The sequence below is a fragment of the Stegodyphus dumicola genome, chromosome 9, assembly GCF_044657685.1.
Source record: "Stegodyphus dumicola isolate Sdum_Otavi_A_Nest chromosome 9, ASM4465768v1".
NCBI lineage: Eukaryota > Metazoa > Arthropoda > Arachnida > Araneae > Eresidae > Stegodyphus > Stegodyphus dumicola.
This window is the reverse complement of record NC_140776.1, coordinates 12,588,515-12,612,328: the sequence shown is the minus strand read 5'-3', so window position 1 is coordinate 12,612,328 and position 23,814 is coordinate 12,588,515. Positions and strand designations below refer to the sequence as shown.

The window sequence follows — 23,814 nt, the reverse complement described above, 5'->3', positions numbered from 1 at the left end:
CATTGGTTTTATACTACAGTGATTCCTGCATATTTGTATTTATATTTTTTCACATACAGTGGAAAGAGCATATACTATGTAAATCAAAATTTGTAAATAGATTTTCTGTAACTGTAGTGAATAATTATTTTAGACCTCACCATGTTTTTCATATCTAGCAATTTTCAAATAAGTTTATAGACTGACTTGTAGCCTTTTGCATTTTTGTGAGTTTTTTGTGCAAAATATATGAATGAAATCACTGTTTGTAAGTTATGTCTGGATGCTTTTGAGGTGCATCCTATATGTATTAATTTGATAAATTATGTCTGTAATGGATGCAAAAATATTTCTGTTGACATAATTTTTTGCTTTGCTTACGAATATGTAGTAGTAATATTTATACTTCATTGTTATTCATATTATGTGCTTATTCATAATTTATAATTAAATGCAGGTGTTCTTGCATGTGATTGTAAATTATGAATAATATTTTACTATATGCCTTCATGGTCACATCCAGCAGTTGGTGAATTGGGAGTTCTTGGAGAGAGCATTGCACATTTTTTATGCTTCCTGCTTCAGCAAATCTAATGACTGTACAGGTGATGCCAAACTAAAATGTGGTGTGCAATAATTTGCCCACCACATTTTAGTTTGGGCGTCACCTGTACAGTCACAAATTTGTCAAATGATATGCCATTGCTTTGTTGGCAACTGAGATCCCTATATCTAACCCCTTGTGATATTTTCCTCTGGGATTTTGTTAAAGAAAAAGTATTCATGCCTCCACTTCCCCAGGACAGCAACTGAAACAGTGGCTAAGTGAAATGCTCGAATCATTAAGAAAGGATATCTATCATGAGTGTGGCAGAAACTAGAATACCCCATAGATATTTGCGGTGTCATCAGAGCGGCATACATAAATTTAATTTAACAAAATAAAATAGTATGAAACACCATATGTATATGTGAATAGCTATTTGTTTTAACTGAGTTCAAAGGATACTAAATTTTCATAAATATATTTTTATAAAAATACATTGTACCATAAAATGAAGAGAGAAAAATAGATTTTTAGATTTAGAGAGAATAATTACTAGATCATTTTAAAACGGGTGTATTTTTGTAAGAATTAAAGAGTTTTTCCTTAAAGGAGATAAAGTTTTATAAACATTCGTTCTTGCTAAATACTGCTAATAATCTGAGAATGTAAGATTTTTTCACAGTTTCTTCTTAATGTCACATACCACTGAAAATAAAGAAATACACCGAACAATTCAAAATTTACTAATTTGCTTCTTAGTAAATTTTGAATGCCAAACTTTTAGAAATTTAAAAAAAAAAAAAAAAAAAGTATGAAAACTTATTTAAATTTTATGATCTTGCATGTAAATATTTTTAACAGATTTAATAGAATATTGAACTAGTAATACTAACCATAAAAGTGTAACTATTTACACTCATCTCTATTATAAAAATTGTTCATTTTAAAGAAAACTATATTTTATTTTTGTTTGGCACACAAATGTTTTTAGGGATGAAGTTCTTGTGACTGTTGCTGCTGGAGGTCTAGGACTGGCTGCTGTTGATCTTGCTTCAAATTTATTTAAAGCAAAAGTAAGATAAATTTGTATATATTATATATGTAAATGTACTTAATGATATTTGAATCTCATTACTTTGCTTAATAAAAATTGTGTTAATAATACTTACTATCTAAAGAAGAAAGATATATTTACAAATTGGGATAAATTTTAATTTTAATTATGCTCAGGTGATTGGTGCCTGTGATACTGAAGAAAAAGCAAGCATCTTAAGGGAGAAAGGAGCATTTTCTACTATCAATTATACCAAAAAGGAAATAGCAAAAATTGTTATGAAGGAAACTAATAACAGAGGAGTAAAAATAGTTTTTGATGCTGTTGGTGGAGATGTGTTTGAAGATTGCTTACAAAGGTAATTTTATTTATTGTTAACTAGAATAAAAATTCAAAAATCTTAATTTGATACTGAATTTGTAGATGTTTCAATTCTGTTAAATTGGGTTTAAAAACTAATGATTGATTGTCACTTAAGTAAGTTATTTACTTAGATAAGTATATTCCTTAGGTTATTCAATATGATAATGTACTTAAGATCTATGCAACTAGATGTGAGATACTTTTGATTGTGACTTAGAAAATATATTCTATGTGCACATAGAAAAAACAAGCCTGCCATCTGTTGGCAGTTGAATCAAGGGTGTTAGAGAGTGAGATCCGTCGAAAGAATGATGGACTGTAATCAATTATAAAATTTTATTCATTAATAAAAAGGCACAGGGGCCTTAAGTATCAGAGCTGTATGTTCTTGCTAGCACTGATGGCTATTACAAAAGATGGTGTAGGAGCTTAAAGAAACAACTGCTCTGCTCGCGGTCTACAGAGATTCTGCTGGTTAGGGGGGTGCGTTGCAACGCCCTCTAGTAAGATGAATGTTACAACAATAAGATGGGACAGAACAAAGGGCACATCTACTAATAATTCATGTCTCTGTAACTTGCAGCTATTGATAGGACAGTAATATAAAAAAGATCATTTTGAAGATCAATTTTTAATCTGTTCTATTGCAGTCATATTTGGAACCTAATTAAGAGTGCAGCTATTTGCAGTAGTTCAGTGGTTTAAACTAACAGGTTCTGATACTGATACTGAGTTACCAAATCTGACAATTTAGGTGGGAGACTCCTGACCATACTCATGCCACTCTGATTTACAACATATTTCTCCCAAATTTCTCTTATTCTTGGAGCAATTACTATGCTGTTAAGAAATCTTAACACCAGAAGGGGTCTTTGCAATGGTACAAGACTAAAGGTTCTCCAATTGAAAAATAATGTCATAATAGTTAATTCTTTGACTGGCTCCTCTAAAGGTGAAATACATGTCATTCCAAGAATTGATTTGGCTCCATCTCAAACAGGGTTGCCGTTTGAATTGAGACGTAGACAATTTCCTGTAAAACTTGCTATGAGCATCAATAAGTGTCTGGGCCAAACGCTTAAGCTTGTTGGCATTTTTTTACCTGAGCCTGCATTTGGACGCGGTCAACATTATGTTGCCTGTTCAAAAGTTCGTGAAAGAACAGACATAAAATTAAAAATAATGGATGGTCCTCTGCAAGGCGAGCTTAAAAGTGATGGAAAGATCTAAACAAGAAATGTTGTGCACAAAGAGATCTTTGACATGTGAATTAACATTTTATTATTTAAATCACCTTTATTTATTGAGCTAGCGGTGGCTCTTAAGATATGTACCACCAGTGGTTTCCTTCATTGCACTCTACTTTAAGCAATTAAGCAAGTAGAAGAGGGAAACCCCGTAGGGCAGTAAGCAAAGAGGCATCCTAGTTGCCTGCCCTAGGTAATTCAGTTTGAAATAGCAGACACCTTTGCACAAATCATTTTAATTACAAATTATAATATCTAGAACAGCTATCATTTCGTATGACCGCCGGGCTTTCTAGTAATATGATATGTAAAATTTATAGATATTTGTATATGCATATTTCTTTTCAGAATCACTTGTTTCAGTATTTTTATATCAATTGTTAAAATTTATGAATGACATATTATTTTGATTTCTAAGTTTAGGCATTTCTTTTAATAAATCACATTTCATTTTACAGCATTGCAGCTGAAGGTTGCATTGTCGTTCTTGGATTTTCATCTAGGAAAATACCTCAGATACTTACAAGTCAGTTGTTGCCTAAGTCATGTGCCCTTATAGGTGTTTCACTTACACATTATCAAAAGATGATTAATGAAACTTATCGAAGTACTGTTCAAGAAGTCATAGACATGTATTTAGAAGATTTCATAGATCCACATATTGCAGCACACTTCAAACTGAAAGATGTAAGTATTTAAATATATATAGAATTTGTATTTAAATCATATGAGCATTTATGTTAATATGTGTTTGATGTATAATTAAGTGATAGTGTTTCATTTAAAGCATTATCATGGCACTTTTTGTAGGTAAACATTGTTCTTTCTCCAGATGCAGTAGCATTTAAAAATTCTGCTTATTGGTCTTGAAACAAAAACTTATTTCCTTTCTTTCTGCTTCTTTTTATATATGTATACGTACATATAATTCATAATTTTAATTTTTATAGCTTCATTTTCATAGATTTTCACTTGTTCCCCCCTTTTTTTTCCCATTTAGGAGATTTTACCCTTTTATTTTTCAATTATTGTGATTATGGTCTTTTAATTAAGACAGCAATTTCTACTGTCTTAATTAAAGTACTATTAATGTAAAGAATCTGCCCTTTCAAGTAAGTGTTATATAATTTTCTGTAAAGATTTTAACCATTTGAACATAAAGAATATTTCTTTAATAAACTATAATATCAATATGATAATAATGATTTTACTGATATTAAAATAGTTAATCTTTGAAAATAAACTTCATCCTTTCCAGAGTAAAACACAGTACCTTTGAATAATTGATTCAATATACTCACTGTTACATTGCAAAAGCATCTGGGAGGAGGATCTTAATTCTTTACATTCTTTCCCAAATATAAAGGCATTCAGGGAAAGAGGGAGATGATCCCCAATCAACCTGTACAAGTTTGTGACATATTACCAATTATGATTTTAGTTTAGGTACTAGTTTCAGAGGCAGAAATAGATCCACAATTAGGAACCTGGTGAAGAATAATTGTCTATGTCTGTTTGTCTAGAGTCAGAACTTTCAATTACTGGCTTATTGTGCTATTACATTACAAGATCACATGGAAAGAATTTTTTATTCATTATTATTAAAACTAATTCTGTAATAGAAGTCTATAAACTACTTAGTGAATGGGGAATTAATGAAATCATCCATCTTTCATTGACTCCTAACTGTAAAGATGTGAAATTTCTCTTCTAAAACTTTTCAAACTAATAATATGTCATATCTTCTGACTAGACTCTAAATAATGCATCCTTTTTTTTCTGATTGCCACTGACTAGACTTTTAAATTATTGTGTTGAACAGGAACTTGATTTTAGAAGTGAAACGTCACTTTTAATTAATCTGTATCTTTTGTACTTGATGTTCTAATAAACAGATTTGATTTGTAGAATTGTAAAAATTCTATGTTGATATCCTATTTATTTTTTGTATTAAATTTTGCATAAAGACATGCAAGATATAAACATATGAAATTAATATAAAAAATATCAATTCCTTATTTGTCAAATTACTTAAAGACAAAATATAAATGTATTATAAAAGGATGTGATTATATTATATAAATTATAATATAGCTTAGAACTGTGGCTTGAAACTGTGGCAGCCTCCAAAGCATTTTTATGTAACCTCCGAATATTACATTAGTAATTATGTTAATTAGTTATTACATCAGCCATACATTTATTGTAAGTATTGTGTGAAAAATTTGCATATGGATAATGTTAGTGAAACAATAATTTACACAGTAAACTGAATTTGTAGACAAGCTCTGAATCATTGAGTTTGTTTTGTTGTACTGCTTGAAGAAATTGAAAATGAGTATAGGGAAATAATATACTAGTATAATGTGGTAAAGTAGGTATGGTGAGGAGCAGCTGCATTAAAACAATTTTTTGATTTAATAACTGACGTCAAAATCTTCATGACACATAAGTAAATAAATAAAATCATCGATGGGGTACTTAATAATACATGGATAAGATTAAGCTTTTCCGAAATTAATCAGACATTTAAATATTCTAAATAAAGCAATGCAAGGAAGGAATAAACTTATCACCAACACAGAAAGATGTATTGCTTTGGATTATTTGTAGTATTTCACATTATTTTTATTATCATTAGTAAAATGTTTATTTATGTTAATGAACCCATTTTAAAATTTAGGGAAGCTTGTTCTCTGAACACATTGAGGAAAGAGAAAATTACTTGAATATTTTTTTTTTAAGATTAAGATTTTCAGAACCTTGCACTAAAAAGCTAACTGAAAAAAAAATACATAAGGAAATATGATATATCTTACAAGATAAAAATTTAATTTAAATTTTAGACCCATTAATCTCATTTTCAATAAGGAAACTCTCCTTATATCTGATTTTATCACATGCTGTGCCTGTTTTTGTTTCAATTAAAATTGAACATGTGATGATTAATTGGTGTCATCTTTGGGAAATGCTTAAGTTACTGAAAAATTGCTAATAACTAGTAATATAGTGTAATATTAATATCCTTTATGAAGAAAATCAATATTTGCTTTCAAAATCTTAAATTGAAATCTTCCATTTTCTGTTATTTTCCTTTGCTTCATGAATGTTATTCTCAGCTTCTCTTCTTTCATTACGACTGTTAAATACTGTAAAAATGTCAGTGTTTGCTTGAAATAATTGCACAGCAGATGCCCTTGCCCAAGCACTTATATATCTTTTAAATTTGTGAATGATGTTTGATTAAAAATGATCATCTTAACTCTACAAATATATATTTATTAGAAGAAAAAAGCATAACGCATTTAGTATTGACTTTTTCTTTTCTACCTCATCATTCTTGTTATTACTTATACAGTACAAAGTCCAAGATAAAAAGTCACCAGACTTTAGTGATTCCAGATAGTTCCAGATTTTAGATCATCAATTTAAATTTAGTAAGATGACATGTGACATGGGAACATTGGAGCTTCCTACACTGTTCAGGTCAGATAGAAAAATGCTAGCCTTCCCCCATAACCACTAAAGGCAAACATCAGTACTCTTGGCAAGCATCAGTTATAATGACAATCAGTGTGTTGTCTTGTCCATGGTGCCTTTTTTTCTAGCCAGCAGGTGTTTGAATGTGACATGCAGGAATATCAGTTAGTCTAGAAAAAAATCCCATCACATCTGTTTACTGTTATTCAGGAAGCAGGTGTTTTAATCAATATTCTCCATCCCTAGATATTTTTCCTTGGCTGGTAGTCTGAATTTTGGACTTTGTACTGTATAGGTCAGAGATGAGGAACCTTTTTACTATTAGAAGCCACATTTAAATTAGGCAGTAATAAAGGAGGCCACATGAGTTGATATACCTATAAATGAGACTTTTGTAAAATTATTATAGTTTTTATCAATTTATTAATTATACAAAAATAATACAAAAAATGAAATCATTTATTTATTGTTTAACATAAAACTTTACAACATAATACATTTACTATTTTTAATAAACAACTACAAATATTTAAATACCACTTAAAATAAAAATAATAAAGTATATTTAAATAAATTTATTACATTATTATTATTATTTTTTACCAATGACAGGCCCTCAGCCAATTTTGCCTTGGCCACTACTAAGGTCAGAAGTGGTGATCAGTTTATTATGGAGACACCTAACAGGTGGGCCACCTTTGCCTCCTATGAAGGGACGGACAATTGCAGCCATGCCTTCTCCGGGATTCAAACCCAGGTCCTTTAGTATCGCAGTCAGCTCCCCTAGCCACTATACAGTCTGGGCGGCTTTTATTACACTATAAAGAAGTACAATAGAAAAATAATAATATTAAGTTATAAAAAAACTTACATAGCAATATGTGTGAAAATTTAATTTAGTAGGATATTTGGATTTATTTCTTGCTTGAAAGCAATTGAATATTTGGATCAAGCTTCATAAATGTGCAGTTTTAACTGATCCTCTAAATGAGAATCTGTAATTAGCATTCTAGTTTTAATTTTTGTCATGAGAGAAAATGCTGACTTGCAGCAGCAAGTATATCCAAAGTAGAAGAGTAAATTATGTGCATGCTTTCGTAGGCATGGATATTCAACAGTACTTTTTTAGATTTTATGGGATTTATTTTAGTATCAAGAAAGGATTTGAAGGTACTATCTTCTCCTTGCTTAAATAACTCCATTCGTAGTTCTGTAGGAGCCTTGGTTATGTCTACTAAATGTGGAACAAATAATTTCATAGTAGAAGTTCATCAAATTTTTGAAAAATCTTTCAGTATATTTTTCTATTAAAAAATCCAAGATACCTAAATATTCATCGAATGTTCTATTATCAGATTTCTACTCATTTAGCATGTTTGCTAGCTCCAGGAAGTGTTCTACAGATATATCGGAGCAAAACAGAAATGTTTTGAAAAATGTTAATTTTTTTCAAAATGTTTGGATCATTTGCCACATTTCATAGATATGCTTTATTTTACCTTGTAGGCAATATTTAAATTGTTTTGGTTTGTCATGATCTCAGATAAAAACACAATGTTTCTGCAAAATGTTTCATTTGTTAGATCACATAGATTTCCTTGATAAAAATTTATAATTTTTATTTTGATAAAAAATTTTAAAACCTGTCCTGTTGATAGCCAATAAACCTTGCAGTAGTTATGGTAGATCAACGTTTATGTTTCCTCATCTATATTTAGCATCTGCTTAAATTCACAATGATGCATTTTATTCCTTCTTTTTTCTTTTGATGGAAGGTGCATAATTGGAGCATATGCTTACTAAATTACTGACATTTAATTGTAATCGATGAGATACTTCTCTGAAGTTTACAAAAATGTCAATTCCACGAGTTCTTTCAGTTAATGTACCCAGTACAAGTTCTTTTAACACTGAAAGTTTTCAGTTACAGACGAACAAAATATAAAACTTGAGCCAAGTCAGTTTTATCGGTGATTTCATTTAAAGCAATTGAAAAATAAACATCTTCATTTTGCATAATTGTACCAAGTTGCACTGTTATGAGCTAATTTGTGCGGTTCATCTGTTATAGTTCTTCTTGAAAGAGGCAACTGCTTGTATTTATTAACTTTTTGTGGATCTAATATACCCACCCCTTCAACAATACATTCTTTAGTTATTTCTGTATTACAAAATGGTTTTCCTCTTTTCTCAATGTATATCATACTTTTGTAACATCAACTGCAGTAGTTTTTTCATCTTTACAAAAGCATTAAGAGGTGTCTATTGATACTTTTCATTTTTTAATTTCTTTATTGTAGCTTGTCGAGATTCACCTTCTAAATTGAAATATTTATGTTCTTTAAGAGTCAAGTAGTGTTTACTTTTCTTTCGCTTTTTGCAAAGTATTTAACCATTTGCGCTAAGACTAAACTTCATGGTTGCGGTGCCGTGTGCTACAATATAACAAGCGGTAAAGTGTCTCATTTACGCCGCTCCGCGTCTGCCATCCAGAGCTGTAACTCGAGAAATAATCTCGTTGTTAGATGACGTGTGAACCACGTTATTTTTATTTTTGCGCACGGTTTGAGACAAAAGCATCTCGACGTGCATGGCATGTCTTTTTAGCGCAAGTGGTGAAAACTGTATTGGACAATAAACATACCATTTTATCTTTTACAGATGTAACAGAAATAATTTAACTCTACTCTACATTAAGTGTTCTGTTTTCTTCACTTACAATTTGGCATTATAGAGGAAAAAATGAATATCAAATAACATCTTTGAGAACATGTACACTTGCTAGAAATAAAATAAAAATGTCTGTTAGTAAAACAATAACAACTAGATTTTCACAATGGCCAGTAGCAATATGATAGTTATAGTTTGGCTTTGAGAAGGTGTTTGACTCACAGGATTTCAGGTGATTCCATTCTTCAAATATGGTGAGAGTTAATGTTTCAATGGTAACTTAACCATAGTGGTTTCCTGACTTTGCACTGTTAGCCTGTTATTACAAACTATAACTTGAAATTCATGATAAAGTTAGAATCATTAGTAAATATAACAGTTGTAATCAAAAGAATAGTTTAGCAAAAGGTATGGTGACCAAACACCATCTGCCTTTAGCATTCCTAATTTGGTAGCCTCTGCTTAAAAATTAATGGCTCCAATGTTTTTATTGCATATCACGGTTGGACTACACAAGTATGCACAGGTCATGGAAGATGACAAAGCTGCAGTGTTGCATAATTCTAATTCATGTTATGCTCAATAGATGGCAACACATTATTTAATTCTATTAATTTTCAAATTGTCATAATTTATATAATTAAATAATACGAGAGGTAGAAGCTGCATAAGAAACTCGTGGAGGCCGCATGTTCCCCACCTGTGGTATATATATTAAAGGGGAAAAAAAAAAAAAAATTATCAGAAAAATACTGCATTGAAAAGCTATATTCAAAACTAAATTAAAACAAAATATTTGAAGTAATAAGAGAAAATTAAAAAGTAGTTTTCTTCTCCCCAAAATATTTTTTGCTTCTGTACATGACTGAAACTTGTATAATAGATCCTGTAAACTGTTTATTTAGAAACACATCAGTATTATCAGTCAGTTGTAAAAATAATTATAGAAACCATTCTCAAAATAATCATGCAGCAAAATTGCCTTTTTTTATTTTATAGCTGTTATGAATTTTTTTGATTTCTAGACTTAGAATTATCATTTTAACCTTTTAAGGTCAGGGATTTCACACCTGTAAAAGATACATTTTTTCATACTTTATGCTTCCCCCTGTCAGGAAGTCCTTTGCTGTTTGCAGCAATGGTACTTTGATTCATCACTCCCTTTTAGGTAGGTAGTTTGATTCATTCCGAAGATGCATTCCCTAAATGAAAGGAAGGGAAATGTAGGAGACTATTGTCTAAATTGCTTGATGGTTTCTTATAGAGGGGAAATTTAAGGAGAAGGTTGATTCCAAATCAGATTATCCTGTGATATGCAGGAGTAACTGTATATTTCCATTATAGAAAACGTCATTGTATTTCTTCATATCATAGCATATAGCTTTCTCAGATTTTAAAAAATGATTTTAATTTATTTTATCAAATTAAGTGCTTTTATAAAGTAGTAACAAAGATTAATTCTATTATATTTTAAAGTTATGTCAAGAAACTCTCCCATATTTTTTATTTGAAATTTTTTTCATAGATTTCATGAATTTCTTAAATTTACAAACATTCATGACTTTGTAAATAAAGAAATATGCAAATGTTGCAGTAAACAGTAGCATTTTTTATTGTCATATGTCCTGGTAATGTTTAATTTGTTTTGCTGTATATTTTCTTGAAATTATCAAAATTCTTTAAAAAAATTTATGTGGAAGGTATTGTTAAAAAATAAATGCTACATAAATGATGAAAAACATAAACTGTGTGAAAATGTTAAAATTTAAGGTAAAAGTTTACAATTGGGTGCCCCTTGTTTTTTGGTGATTCCTTTTTGATGCCAAGATTGGTGCCATGAAGGCACAATTTCAAGATGGTTGCTATACAAAACCAAAATAAGAAATGAAAGAATTGCACAAACTATGTGTCCATGTATACATAGATCTATTTTCACTTAAGAAAACATCAGAGAATAGCACAAACTAGGCATTGCACACTGCCTTTTGTCCATGAACACATCGATCTATTTTTATTTTAAAAAAATCAAGAAGCGAAAACAAAGTTAAAACCATCATGGTAACCAGAAATGGAGTTTCATTGCCAAAACTGAACAAAATTTGTCGCTAATCAAAGGGGCACCCAATTCTACACTACAACCAAATTTAAATTGCAGAAAATTTTAAATGTAAATAAATGTGTGTTGAAACATAATGTTTAAGAATAAAAACTGACAAAAATTTAAAATACAAAGTGTTTAGTGTATTCTGTATTGCAATTTTTTTGTAGCAAAACACTTTCAGATTGGAAGGAAAAATTGTGTGGTTAGTATAGTTTTTGAAAGAATAGGAAGAAGTTACAAGATAGGTAGTTGTTATCGTCAATTCTTAGTATTATAATTCTGTATTTTATGATGTTACATAGTCTAACATGTAAAGTAGAAGCTTTCATATTTCTTCATCAATCAGCCCTCTTTACCATTTTGGCATGTTGCTATAAAATTAACAAGGTTCGTAGCAGTCCTTACAAGTGCTCATAAGTCCTTATATTTGAAAATAAAAAATAAAAGCCTTTACAGGTGCTTACTTTTGCTCTAAAGCACTTATTCTTTTTTTTTTGTTTTTAGTGCTTATTTTTGGCTTCTAGTGCTTTTTTTTTTTAAACGAACGCATGTTTTTCCCTGTACCAAAGCCGAAGCTAAATAAACAACTTTTCTTCCTTATATAGAGCGTCAAGTGGCAAATCATACTCCCAGAAATAGCTTTTTGCCCCTTTCTCTGCATTAACATACACTTTGATGCGCGCGAGTACACACAGGTGCACATCGCTTTTTATTATGATTGATATGCTTATATTATGAGCATATGTATGAATATTTATAATAATATATTTGCAGTAACTGCTGAAGTATAGATAAACTTCAAAAATGGGTAAGTGTGTTTTAACATAGATTGGTTTTCTAAGGAATAATATTCGGAATGGCATACATAATGTGAAAGTAATCGAATAGACAAAATACTTTTTTTTTTTTTTTTTGCCAATGCATTATATAGTACGGAAGTTGGGGGTTATCCCCTTTCTCTGCAAAATCTCGAATATTGAAACCGTTACAGTCAGCAGCAAAGCAAGCAATAGACTTTTTTTCTTTTAGTCACTTTTCAACCTGAATTGAACAGGACTAAAAGTTCTGCGGTCTACAAACCCAAGCAAAGAATGATTCTGTTCATGAAATTTAATGCAGTCGGTTCAAAATTAGAATGAAAAACACCCCAAATTAGTAAATCTATTAATCAATATGAGTACAGCAGGGATATTGTGCGAAGCGGGAGCGCGACATGTCCTGCTCGATGATAAATATGCCAAGATGGTGAAAACCAGACGAAGCAAAGGGGCGTTTTCCTTTCTTTAGTTATTTATTCTCAGAATACTGGCAGCTGTTGATTCCGATTGCGTAATATCAGGCGTGAAAGAATTAAGGCGCACGTTTTGCACAATAACGTTTGCGATATTTCGCAGAGATGAGAGAGTTTTACTGTGCTTAGGGGATTATTTTTCAGTTCCATTGGGTTATTTTTTATATGGTGCACAGATCGAAATGTCAAAAGCATTATTTAACTGAAAAATGTAAAGAACGGCTATAATCTACCCCCTCCCTCTTTTACCAGTTACACTCGATTATCCAAAATTTTCAGATATTCGGCAATTTCCGAGTATGCCGGTTAGTTAAGCTTTTACTGTTAAAGGATGACTGCATGAAGCAATTTTCCGTCTTCTGATTCCAGGAAAGTTCCTTTTCTTACTTATTTTTACTTAAATTACTTTGCTTGCAATATCTGTTATGGGAAAACTGTTATACAATGAAAATGTAGAAAATATTCAGAATTTTGATTTAAGTTAAATTATTTAAATATTAATATGAGTGGGAAAATAAATTGTATTTATTTTTAGGTGCCAAGCGAATATAATAAATATGGCTTATTATTATTTATCTTCTCTATTTTGAACTGAAATTTCATCGTTAAATCTTGTAATATAATTTAGTTCAGCATAGTTTTTTTTCTCTCATTGTAAACTTGTTCTGTAAACTGAACTGTTATTTAAAATTAAAAAAAAAAAAAAAGAATGTAATTGTTTTCCATGGTTGAATAATGCTCGTTCTCTCTTAATAAATATTGAATTTCTCATATTTTAAATTACAAGTCTAATTTTTCTTTTAAGGTTATGCAGTTGTGTATAGACAGGTGTTTATTTTTTTTTTCTTAAAATGTGCTTGAAAAGTGCTTAAAGGTGCTTATTTTTTTAACTAAAATGTGGCTATGAACCCTGATTAAGCAAAATAAATCCAAGAATATGGAATGCTTCAAAGATGAGGAATATTTCAAACAAACGCTAGGCTCTATTTATAAATAAGGTTATCTTGGAATTCTGAAGCTGCAAGAATGAAAAGGGAATGATAGGGAAGACGAGATCCTTAACACTAAGACCTCTAAAAGCGATAGATAAGTGGTTAAGATTATTTGCGCTTTGGCAGCTGAGGATGATGGTTTGATAAAACCATCAAAACTAGTTCTGTGAAAATTTGCAAATATAACGCTGATTTTTAAAATTTTTTATTTCTAAATACTTGTTCGATATGTTATTTTATCTTAAGTTATTAAGACTGGAGGGATATCAAACTTGTTCACTTTACTCTTTCAACTTGGAAAATGGGGGGGGGGATAGCTTCGAAACATATCCTTTCAAACAAAAAATACACATGTAACACACAGAGAAATAAACACATGTATATTATCATTTACCAAGATAAAAGTTGCATAGTATTTCTATTTCTAATTCCAGTTATTTGCAGCTTCTCTTCTTCCAAGAAAGAAGAAAATTAATAGACAGAGGTTTCATGCTGTGCAAGAGAGAGAACTAATACCTTGTAGAAAACATAACTGTTTAAATTGAATCATTTGACTTTTATTTCAAAAGGATATTACAAAATAAAGGCTCAGTGCATTTTAAGAGACATAAGCAGTTATGCATTCTGTTTCCTCCTCAGTATCAGAGATGGAGTGAAGAGCAGTGGGATTGAGAATGGTTAGACAGATTGGAGTGAAGAGCGAAAAGAATTGAACGAGGAGTGGGATCGGAAGAACTGATTCAATCAAATGTTAATTCCCTGGACCGCTTCCTTTCAGTTGTAGTTTCAAGATTTCATAAAACTTCCTTTCTATACAGAACCAACAATAAAATTCTAGGATTTAAAAAAAAAGTTAGAAAATGACAAAAATTAAACTCTCATTTAACATGGAAGAATATACATTCTCCTCTCTCCTAAAATGAGAATTAAACTTTGCTGGCTTGCTTGCAACAAGAACTTCCAGTGGTCAAACTCTAAAGGATATTACAAAGAGCTACCATTCTTTTTTCACAAACTAGGCATTTGCTCGCTCAATAAAATAACCGGTTCTTTGAATGAATGAATAGTACATCTCTACACAGTATTTAATTTTTAAATCATAATCAAATAAAGGGTAAAACTTTATCAAAACATCAGTGCAATTGTTGCACTAAATTTAATAAAATTATTCAAAACTTAATATTCTATTTTGTGAAATCAATAAGTACAGAAATAATGAAGATATTCATATAAAAGTTTTAGGAATGCTTTCTATTCTATTTATTAATTAAAAAGGATTCCTGAAAATTTCTTAATATAAGAATCGTTACATAGAATGATTTCTTGCAGTTTAATTTACAGCTGTATTCACAGCAAATGTTTTAGATGAAATTTACAAAAAAATTTGAAAGGTTCCCCCTCCCTCCAAATATGTTAATGTTAGAAACCTGCTTTATTCCAGAATATAGAATGATTTAATTTTAATCTGGTTAACAAAAAACTATGGATAGCCATAGAATAATAAATTAAGAAAAAATTATGAATTTTTTTAATTAGAACTTATGTAAAAATATTTGGATTTGTTAAAGTATTAGGATGGTATATTAAAAACTGCAGATGCTTCATGTTGCTTATGGAATTTTATAATTAAGTATTTTTTCATTAAATATTTTGTGCCTTTTCTTTATATTTTTAGGTCAATGATGCTATTAAACATGTTGAAGAAGGAAAATCTGCAGGAAAAGTTATATTAGATATTGTATAAGTTATGATCTTTAATGAATCCAACACAGTATTATTCTTTATGTGCTTCTTTGTATAATAAAAATACTTATGCTTCTGGTACTCTTTTTGTGTGAATTAATTTAAATTTATAAATGAAGCAATAATTTGTTTATATTAATTTAGACAAGCAGGATTATAGTTGTGATGTATTAATATAGGGTCAATTTTAATCAACCATATATTGACCATTATTATCTATGACATTTGGCCATTTTTGGGGTAGCTTCATAATTCCATCGATCTAGAACTGCTGTGGTTTATCATTGAAAAACTTGGCCAAGTGATTTTCAGTGGCACTTCGGCCAGCCAATTTTTTACCATCAAGAGGGTTTTGCAGAGACCGAAACAAATAGTAGTCAGATGGTGCAAAATCGAGGCTATACGGTGGGTGCATCAAAACTTAACCAAGTTTCGAGTCATCAAAAATGTGTATAGCATTGTCATGATGGAACAAAACTTCCTTTCAGTTGGCCAATTCTGGTCATCCTTTCCAGACTGCTTTGTTCAAACGGTCGAGTTGTGCACAGTAAAGGGTCAAATTGATGGTTTCACCAGCCCATAATGGATATTCACTTCCAATCTTGACATCGACATTTCTGGAATGGAATCAGCAAACCATTCCTGGGTCCTTCGTTCACTCACACCATTCTCACCATACACTTCATAAATTTTTTTGCATGTTACCTTTTTTATAGTAAAAAAGCATCACTTGGCATATTTCTTCAGATATTTCACTCATTGTCAAATCAATATAACTTTTTACACGAGCAACGAATTAGAAAACTATTTTACAAACTATGAAAGCTGAATGTCATCTAAGCATATGTTTGTTTGAGACAAACGTGCAAAAAAGCACGGAGACTTTTTATATGACCCGATATATATAACATTCAATAAATATCTTGCAAATATAGATTATTTTGTAACAAGAATTTTGTCAGCAACATTACAATAATGAAAATATTTATTTATTCAAAAATTCTGATTCACTGAAAAGAATAGTCAAATTTCAGACATTTATAGATATTTGAGCATGCAAGTGAAAATATTTTAATGATTACCAGGAACTTATGTAAAAATATTTGGATAAACTTTATAGCAAATAAACTTTATAGTTTTTTTTTCCAGTACAGTACAGTCTTTAATCCGGACTCCTCGGGACTTCGGTGATTCCAGATTAGGGTTTTTTCCGGATTATAGATCATCAATTTAAATCTGGTAAGATGGCATGCAGAAATTATAAAATTAAAAATATGAAACCCTAATTTGTGATATAAAGAGCAATTATGATCTAAAGGGTATCAAAATTTACAAAAAAAGGATTAATATTTATTTGTTTACTTTATTAAACATTTCTTTCAATGTAAGTTGTTTAAGTTGCTTCGTTTTATGTGCTAATACTTTCTCTTTAATTCTATAAACAGACATAATTTCTTGTTCAGTTACAAAGTTCCGCTGTTCAAGTCCTGTAATTGCTGTACCAAGAATACCGACTAACTTGTCAATCGAAATTTTTTCATTTTCACTAACCTCTCTGTCACTTTCTTCATGCCTTTATCCATTTCTTGCAGCAATTCCACTTTTTGTTTGATGGACATCGAAACATGCTTTCGCTTTGTAGATCCTTTGGCAGCTCCAGAATCAGAAACTCTTTTTGACATAATCTAAAGTTCAAGCTTACTTTTTATAAAATTGCTCTAACAGTCTGCAAAAATAATAAACTGGGTCCAATTATAAAATTAAGAAACAATGCAATCTGCAACATTAACTGAAATTAGATAGCTTTAGATTAGTTAATTTTAGCATAGCTTTAACATTATAGCGTTATACATTAAACGCGCATGCGTAAAGGTATTATGCGCATGCGTAGACGCATTATGCATTTACGCATGCGCAGAAAGTTTGTAGCTTTGAGGTCTGGATTATAGATCATTCCGGATTAAAGACTTTTGACTGTATTGGCTGATGCAAAAACCAAGGGAAAATATGAGTAACGTGCAGCAGTTATAACCTCTTGATATATCAAGTTCATATTTAACCAGTTTTTACCAAACTTGAGATTAACCATTTTATTAGGACTACAAAACACCACATATATGTGGTGTTGATATACAATATAATAAATTTTCAAAAAAGTTAAAAACATATATATTTTGGCATGTCCATTATAACGAATGTTGGGTCTTGCAATAATACATTTTACTAATGAGCAACAGACAACATAAATACTAATTTCAACTAAGATAAGTACAAGACGTGGCTTTAAGTGTTTAAAACTGAAATGTATTTTATAGTTTATGAAAAATATTGCAATTTTTGAAAATCTTATTATATGCACATAATAAATTTAAATGAGCTTAGATCATTTAAAAAAATATCTATTCACAAAATCCATGCATGTACACTAAGGAAGAAAAAAAAGGACTGTTCTATGACTACCGTTCTACTGGAACGATTGATGAAACTCAAAGTGCATTTTTCATGTCTCGAAAGCACGGCTTAGGATATATATTAGATTTATATATAGTATTGTTCTACTATAGGTATTTTGACATAAAATCAGACCTTTTCTGAAATGACATGCCAGTTTTTTTCCATATTTCAATTCTGACTCAAGTTATGCCTAAATATTAAATTTTGTAAAATTTGGTGCGAGATTTATGGAAAAATTTATCTTGGTGCTATTTTTTTTTCAGTTTGCAAGGAATTAATTCACTTGGCGAACTTCTTATTTACTGCAATCTATTTTCCTTTGCTTTTTTTCCACTGTACACAAGCAGAAAAAAAGTCATTGTTCATACTTTTAACAGTGCTTTAACCACATTTGGTGTTATTATTGCTTATAACAAATATGACAAATTCAAAACATTTTGCGTTTGAAATTTGTAATAATAAACAAATTTGGCAAATTTTATATATTCAATATGTAAATTCACGTATATCTTAGGAATCTTTGAATAAAAAAAAACTTGAATTTGAATGAAATTTTTTTGCAGGTATGCATAGAAATATATCTACTTCAATATAACGGTAAAAAAATTTATAGGTTATAATTAAAAATTCTTTTCAAAAAAATTATAAAAGTTATTTAAATATACAAATTATAAAAATTAATAAAAAATGGGGATTTTATTTGAAATATGAAAGGAAGAATCAAATAAGTTTTAAAAAAAGAGAGATATTAATAAAATATATAACAAATTTAATTAACATGGAGGAGCTGAAATTTTGAGAGCTAATTTTGTAAAAATCACTTGTGTCATTTTTATAAAACTTGGCAGTTTGGCATCATTTGAGTCGTAGAATCTAAATATGGGAAAAAGTCCGATTTTGTGTTCAAATACCTATATTAAAACAATGCTACATAAAAATCTAATATATATCCTAAATTGCACTTTCAAGATATGAAAAATGCAAGTTGAATTTTGTCAATCGGTCCAGTAGAACGGGAGATATAGAACTGTCCTTTTTTTTTTTTTTTTTTTTTGCTCAGTGTACTTCCACAAAACTATTTTGCACTGTTAGACAAAAATACATATCACTTTATTTATTCTTGCATCTTACAGAATTATTAATGTCCATCTTTTTTTAAATCTGCTTGATTTGTTGTCTTTTACTATATGAAGTGGACTCCATATTCAAGTCATATCTTTTATATTTACGAGTGTCTGTTTCTTCATCATTATAATCAGTCAACTGAGATGGTCTCAGCAGTTGTTCTGAAATTTTGCATGCACTTACCACTCACATAAGATTTTTGATCCTCTAATTAAAATCCATGCATTGACAACACTGAGATCAAACAAATGAAGAATTGTTTTGACCATCCATTTCTTTGTGTGTACCCTAATTTTATAGTAACTAATCACCCTATCAATTCCACCCATGTTGGCATTTTACTCTTTTATTATTACTGGTCTTGGAACTTCAATGTATTCTCTATTCTTTTTTTTTTTTACCAATGTTTACTTACATTCATCTTGTTCTACTCCAAGTTTGGATGAGCATAACAATACAGCCTTTTTATCATATTTTACCTTACATATTTCATCAGACTGACATATCAAATGAAACTCTTTCCATTTTTGACATCATTTTATCATTTGTAAGATGAACTGCATTTGGGACTCTTGAATTCATGATAGTGCCCGTACATACAATATCTCTTTTCTTTAAATCATCTATTAATGGAATAGAAGTAAAATATCTGCCCCCCCCCCAAAAAAAAAAAGATGTGTTCCTCTGGCCACTAAACCTCATTACAGCTGCAGCACCAACACTGAAGCTCTGACCCTTTTAGATGAAAATAATGTATTTTTTCCTTGGTAGACTTCAAAATCTAACAGTAAACCACCTGGTGCTGCCAAAACGAAATTCTTTAATCCTTCTCAATTGGCTTCCATTGTACATACTGTTTTACAGCAGAGACACCTACCTGTAAATGGTTCATCTACAGCAAGAAGTATAAGACAATCTTTTCTAACTCAATCCATAATTGGTCTTACTTTGCAGAGCTTATCTTTCTGTAACTTTAGCATCATCAAGTACTTTTAAATGGTTTCTAATCTGAAAATATTTGTTTCTAGTTATTGCGTGAGCAATAGCAGGAACATATGTAGTTTTCTGCTAATACATACAAATGCTTGGGTAACCTAAGTATGACATCAGCAGGGTTGCTCATAAATATGCTTTCATGTCATTTACACAAATACTTAAAACATTACCTGTTTCTTTACGAAACTGGATCTTTATGAATTTGCACATTTCCATTATAAACTTATCCCAAAAGAGAGAAACAGTGTCCAGTTCTGCCTATCAGCTGCTGATTCATTACTAGCACAGGTGATATCTTCCAAGGCAATCAAATCTGTAATATGCAAAATAAAATAAAATAGAATATTTTACTACTACAAAAATGTTTAATTCATTATAACCATTTAAAAATGACATTTACTTTTCAATTTTCTCCCAAAATTGGCACCTACTTGTTTGAATTTTTGTCTGTGCTTCTTGCTCAGAAGTTTCCTTTTGTAACACTCATCACTCTCACTTGAACTGCACTCATCTAATATTTCCTTAAATATTAAAATATTATTCTCTTGGAGGCTTTTTTTTTTTTTTTCTTCTAATCTTCATCACTAATGTCAATGATCGACACATCACCATTCATTATGGCTTCTAAAAGTTTTTCTTTGCCTTTTCAACTTCTAAATACCGTCATTTCCAAAAAATCTCTAATAGAAATAAAACAGCTCTGGACAAGGCTGTGTAACATAGTATGTAATAGGTTTAAATTAAAAATATCCGCTGAATTTAAGTGTTATACAAATAATAATTTTAACAACTAATATAATCAAAATAGCATTTTATAAATGAGTTTATAATTAATATTTGATACACAGAATGCTACTGTGGATCAAATATAATGCTTCTGTCCTCCCAATTATTCAACTGTTGTTAAAAGAATGAATAATATGAATCACCGTTCTTTAGCACGACCATACTCACAGAATCATATAAAATATTTATCTGGCTGGTTAATTGTCCACAAGACAAAGAAAGTCACTTTTGAAGATATTTTTCTATAATGTTTTTATATTTTAGTGTGTGTGGGGGAAAGAGGAAGAAGATTTATAAATCTAATTTTTTCAGTTTTCTTTGCATGTTTTTCATCTTGCATTTTACCAACAATCATATTTATATCATTTGTTTATTACTCAACAAATTTTAAAGAGAGAAAATTGAAAAATTTTTAATTGTTTACAAATATAATTATATAAAATACAGGTTTGAATACTAAGAAAATGAACTTAACTAAATGATAATGTAACACTGGTCCCTCCCCCATGTTTTTATGCAATTCTAAGAATTATGTAATTAAAAAAGTTACAACTGAATGTGTTTTATTTATTTATTTTCTTTTTGCATGTAAGAATATTTTTATATATTTTGTACATTATGAAATACTAGACTTCTTAAAGCTGTAAATTTTTTATTTACATAGATGCACATTTCTATCACAATATGCATGAAACAGGAAGTATGAACAGATAAGATATAAGTATGGGAGATTCACAATGAGAAGTACTTTAAAATAAACCTTAACATAATTTACTTTACAAAGTAACTATGTGAAGTATTGCTGATTATTTATACATTGCATAGACAAAACTTGACAATGAAAGCACAGTTGATGTATCTATTTCTAATCAATAGATAGTACTTGTATGAAAAGAAGCATTTTCTACCAATGAACTTATTACCATACAGTAAAAATTAATAATAAATAAGATATGCAAAGAACTATTTTAATCTACAGTATTATAATAAATTTATAATTTACAAATAATGCTACATTCAGTTGACAAAGCATATATATTAACTATATTAACACTATTTTTTTTTTAATACAAATAGATGCTAACATACACCTTTAATTTAATACATAACACAGGAATCAAAATATATAACAGAGTTAAAAGCTTTTATTAATTCAATTTAAATGTAAGGTATAACATAGTACTTTTATATCAGCATAACAAATGAATAAGAAGCCTAAGTATAAAAAAAATTAATTAAAGCGAAAATCAGAATATTGCTTGTTGAAAATCAATCTTTTAATTACTTTCCTAACCTCTCCTACTCCATGAAGCGACCAATCCTTGAGCATCCAGAATAAGATAATTTTTTTATGCAAATAATTATAAAAAATACTCTTATTTAATAAAATAATTATTACTTGGTAACTGACAAATTGAGGATTTATTTTTAAGACAGAATTTTACAAGTTCCTAACGAAAAGTAGTTTTTTAATACTCATCATGGCTGCAACTTGAATTTTAAATACTGAAAATAAAACAATGCTTCTGCTTCTTTACAGTTAAAAAACACACATATATATATATATTTGCATATTATTTCATACGCTTTACTGATTCTGCAAGTAGTTTAAGCACTTGGAAATCTTGTCTTAGAAATAACTATTTCATATTCCCTCATTAAAATATCTGTTTAGACTGATATCATTTAGTCCTGTAAAAAACTAAGAAAATACTGAGACTATCAAATACCTTTCAAAAAGGCAGCCCATTTATTTAATAGTAAAAATAGAAACTAAATGTGTATTACTTTACATATCTTTATATATGTACAATCCTATACAAAATATTCGTAGTTCAATTACTTTTAAATGTGTACAGACAATCACAATCTCATTGAAAGAAAAATCGCATACCAAAAGGAAAATCTACTTAAGAGTTTTTAAAATATATTATTAAATACTAAATTATATACATTTTACAATCTATATACATTTCTGCAATATCTGATGAGAAATTTGATGATAAATATTAAAATTAAATAAGCAATTTCAATAAAAATAAAAATATGGCCTTAATCTGTAAAAATTTCAAATAAAATTTATTGACAGCTTGATTTTTATTATTAGCTAATGATGTCCTGAGTCAAATATAAATTGCATTACATTAAAATACTTTTTTATATAGTACTTTAATTACAAATAGTACAAAGGCTGCAACAGAGAACAAAACAAACATAAAAAGCTTATCCAAATGCTAAGAAAAAACATTATTTACAAAACACAACATTCTTTGACTACAATAAAGTATGAGGCATTATTTCCTTTTCTTTGGTCGTGAACGCCGTCGCTTATCAGGCTTTTTTGTTTTATGAAGCTTTCCAACAGCTACACCTTGACGTCTACGGACTACTAGCTGTTGTTCAACTAGATCAGCAAGTTTTCCTTGCTCTGCAAGCATGGAAAGGAATGTGCAAATGAACTGATCATAATTATGAGTTCGTCTGCAGTCATCCACCTAAAAGCAATTAGATGCATTTGTAAGCATTTTTAATTGCTTATTATTATACACATAAAATTTATAATTCTTACTTACAATTTGCATAAAAGTGCACACAATACATAAAATATTTCTTTCAGTAAATGAGGAGAAAAACCTCATGTACTTGCTAACAATATTCACACCGTAAAAAATTTTGTCATTTTTTTTTTTCCCTTTCCATTTTAGTCTATGTGTTATATGTTTGATCAGATAGCCTGGCTCAGTAAAAGTAGGTGGCCAGTGTAACTCTGATTCAAAATCCGGTTACAACAACAGGCAGTGCAGATAACGACCACGTGCTTCTGAGGCTCCTTTGCCAATGCTTTATTTTTCTTCTTTTTTCTCCTTTCTAGTAATTTCATTCTCCTGATGAGGAGGAACCTTTAGCTGTCCTCGAAATCAATTGAGTGTTTTAATATATGTACGCTAAATACAAGGTTACTAATTCAGAAGTCAAACAACAAAAA

General features: G+C 29.7%; 2 protein-coding genes across 4 annotated transcripts in view; one reads left to right on the top strand and one right to left on the bottom strand.

Moving 5' to 3' along the window:
- Positions 1–15,548, top strand: part of LOC118188382 (protein Cryzl2-like) — a 41,746-nt gene extending 26,198 nt beyond the window's left edge. The window contains exons 5-8 of one of the 2 annotated variants that reach the window (XM_085823230.1): positions 1,518–1,599; positions 1,757–1,938; positions 3,649–3,877; positions 15,400–15,548. In XM_085823230.1, the coding sequence (XP_085679356.1) occupies positions 1,518–1,599; positions 1,757–1,938; positions 3,649–3,877; positions 15,400–15,468 (562 nt within the window). In that variant the 3' untranslated portion in view covers positions 15,469–15,548. Of the gene's footprint in view, positions 1–1,517; positions 1,600–1,756; positions 1,939–3,648; positions 3,878–7,282; positions 8,316–15,399 lie in introns of those variants that run through there. The other variant, XM_085823231.1, reaches the window with a different exon arrangement.
- A 5,912-nt stretch (positions 15,549–21,460) lies between these two features.
- caly (ubiquitin carboxyl-terminal hydrolase calypso) overlaps positions 21,461–23,814 on the bottom strand; it is a 90,333-nt gene continuing 87,979 nt past the window's right edge. For both annotated transcript variants that reach the window (XM_085823228.1, XM_085823229.1), the window contains one exon: positions 21,461–23,323. In XM_085823228.1, the coding sequence (XP_085679354.1) occupies positions 23,123–23,323 (201 nt within the window). In that variant the 3' untranslated portion in view covers positions 21,461–23,122. The remainder of the gene's footprint in view (positions 23,324–23,814) is intronic.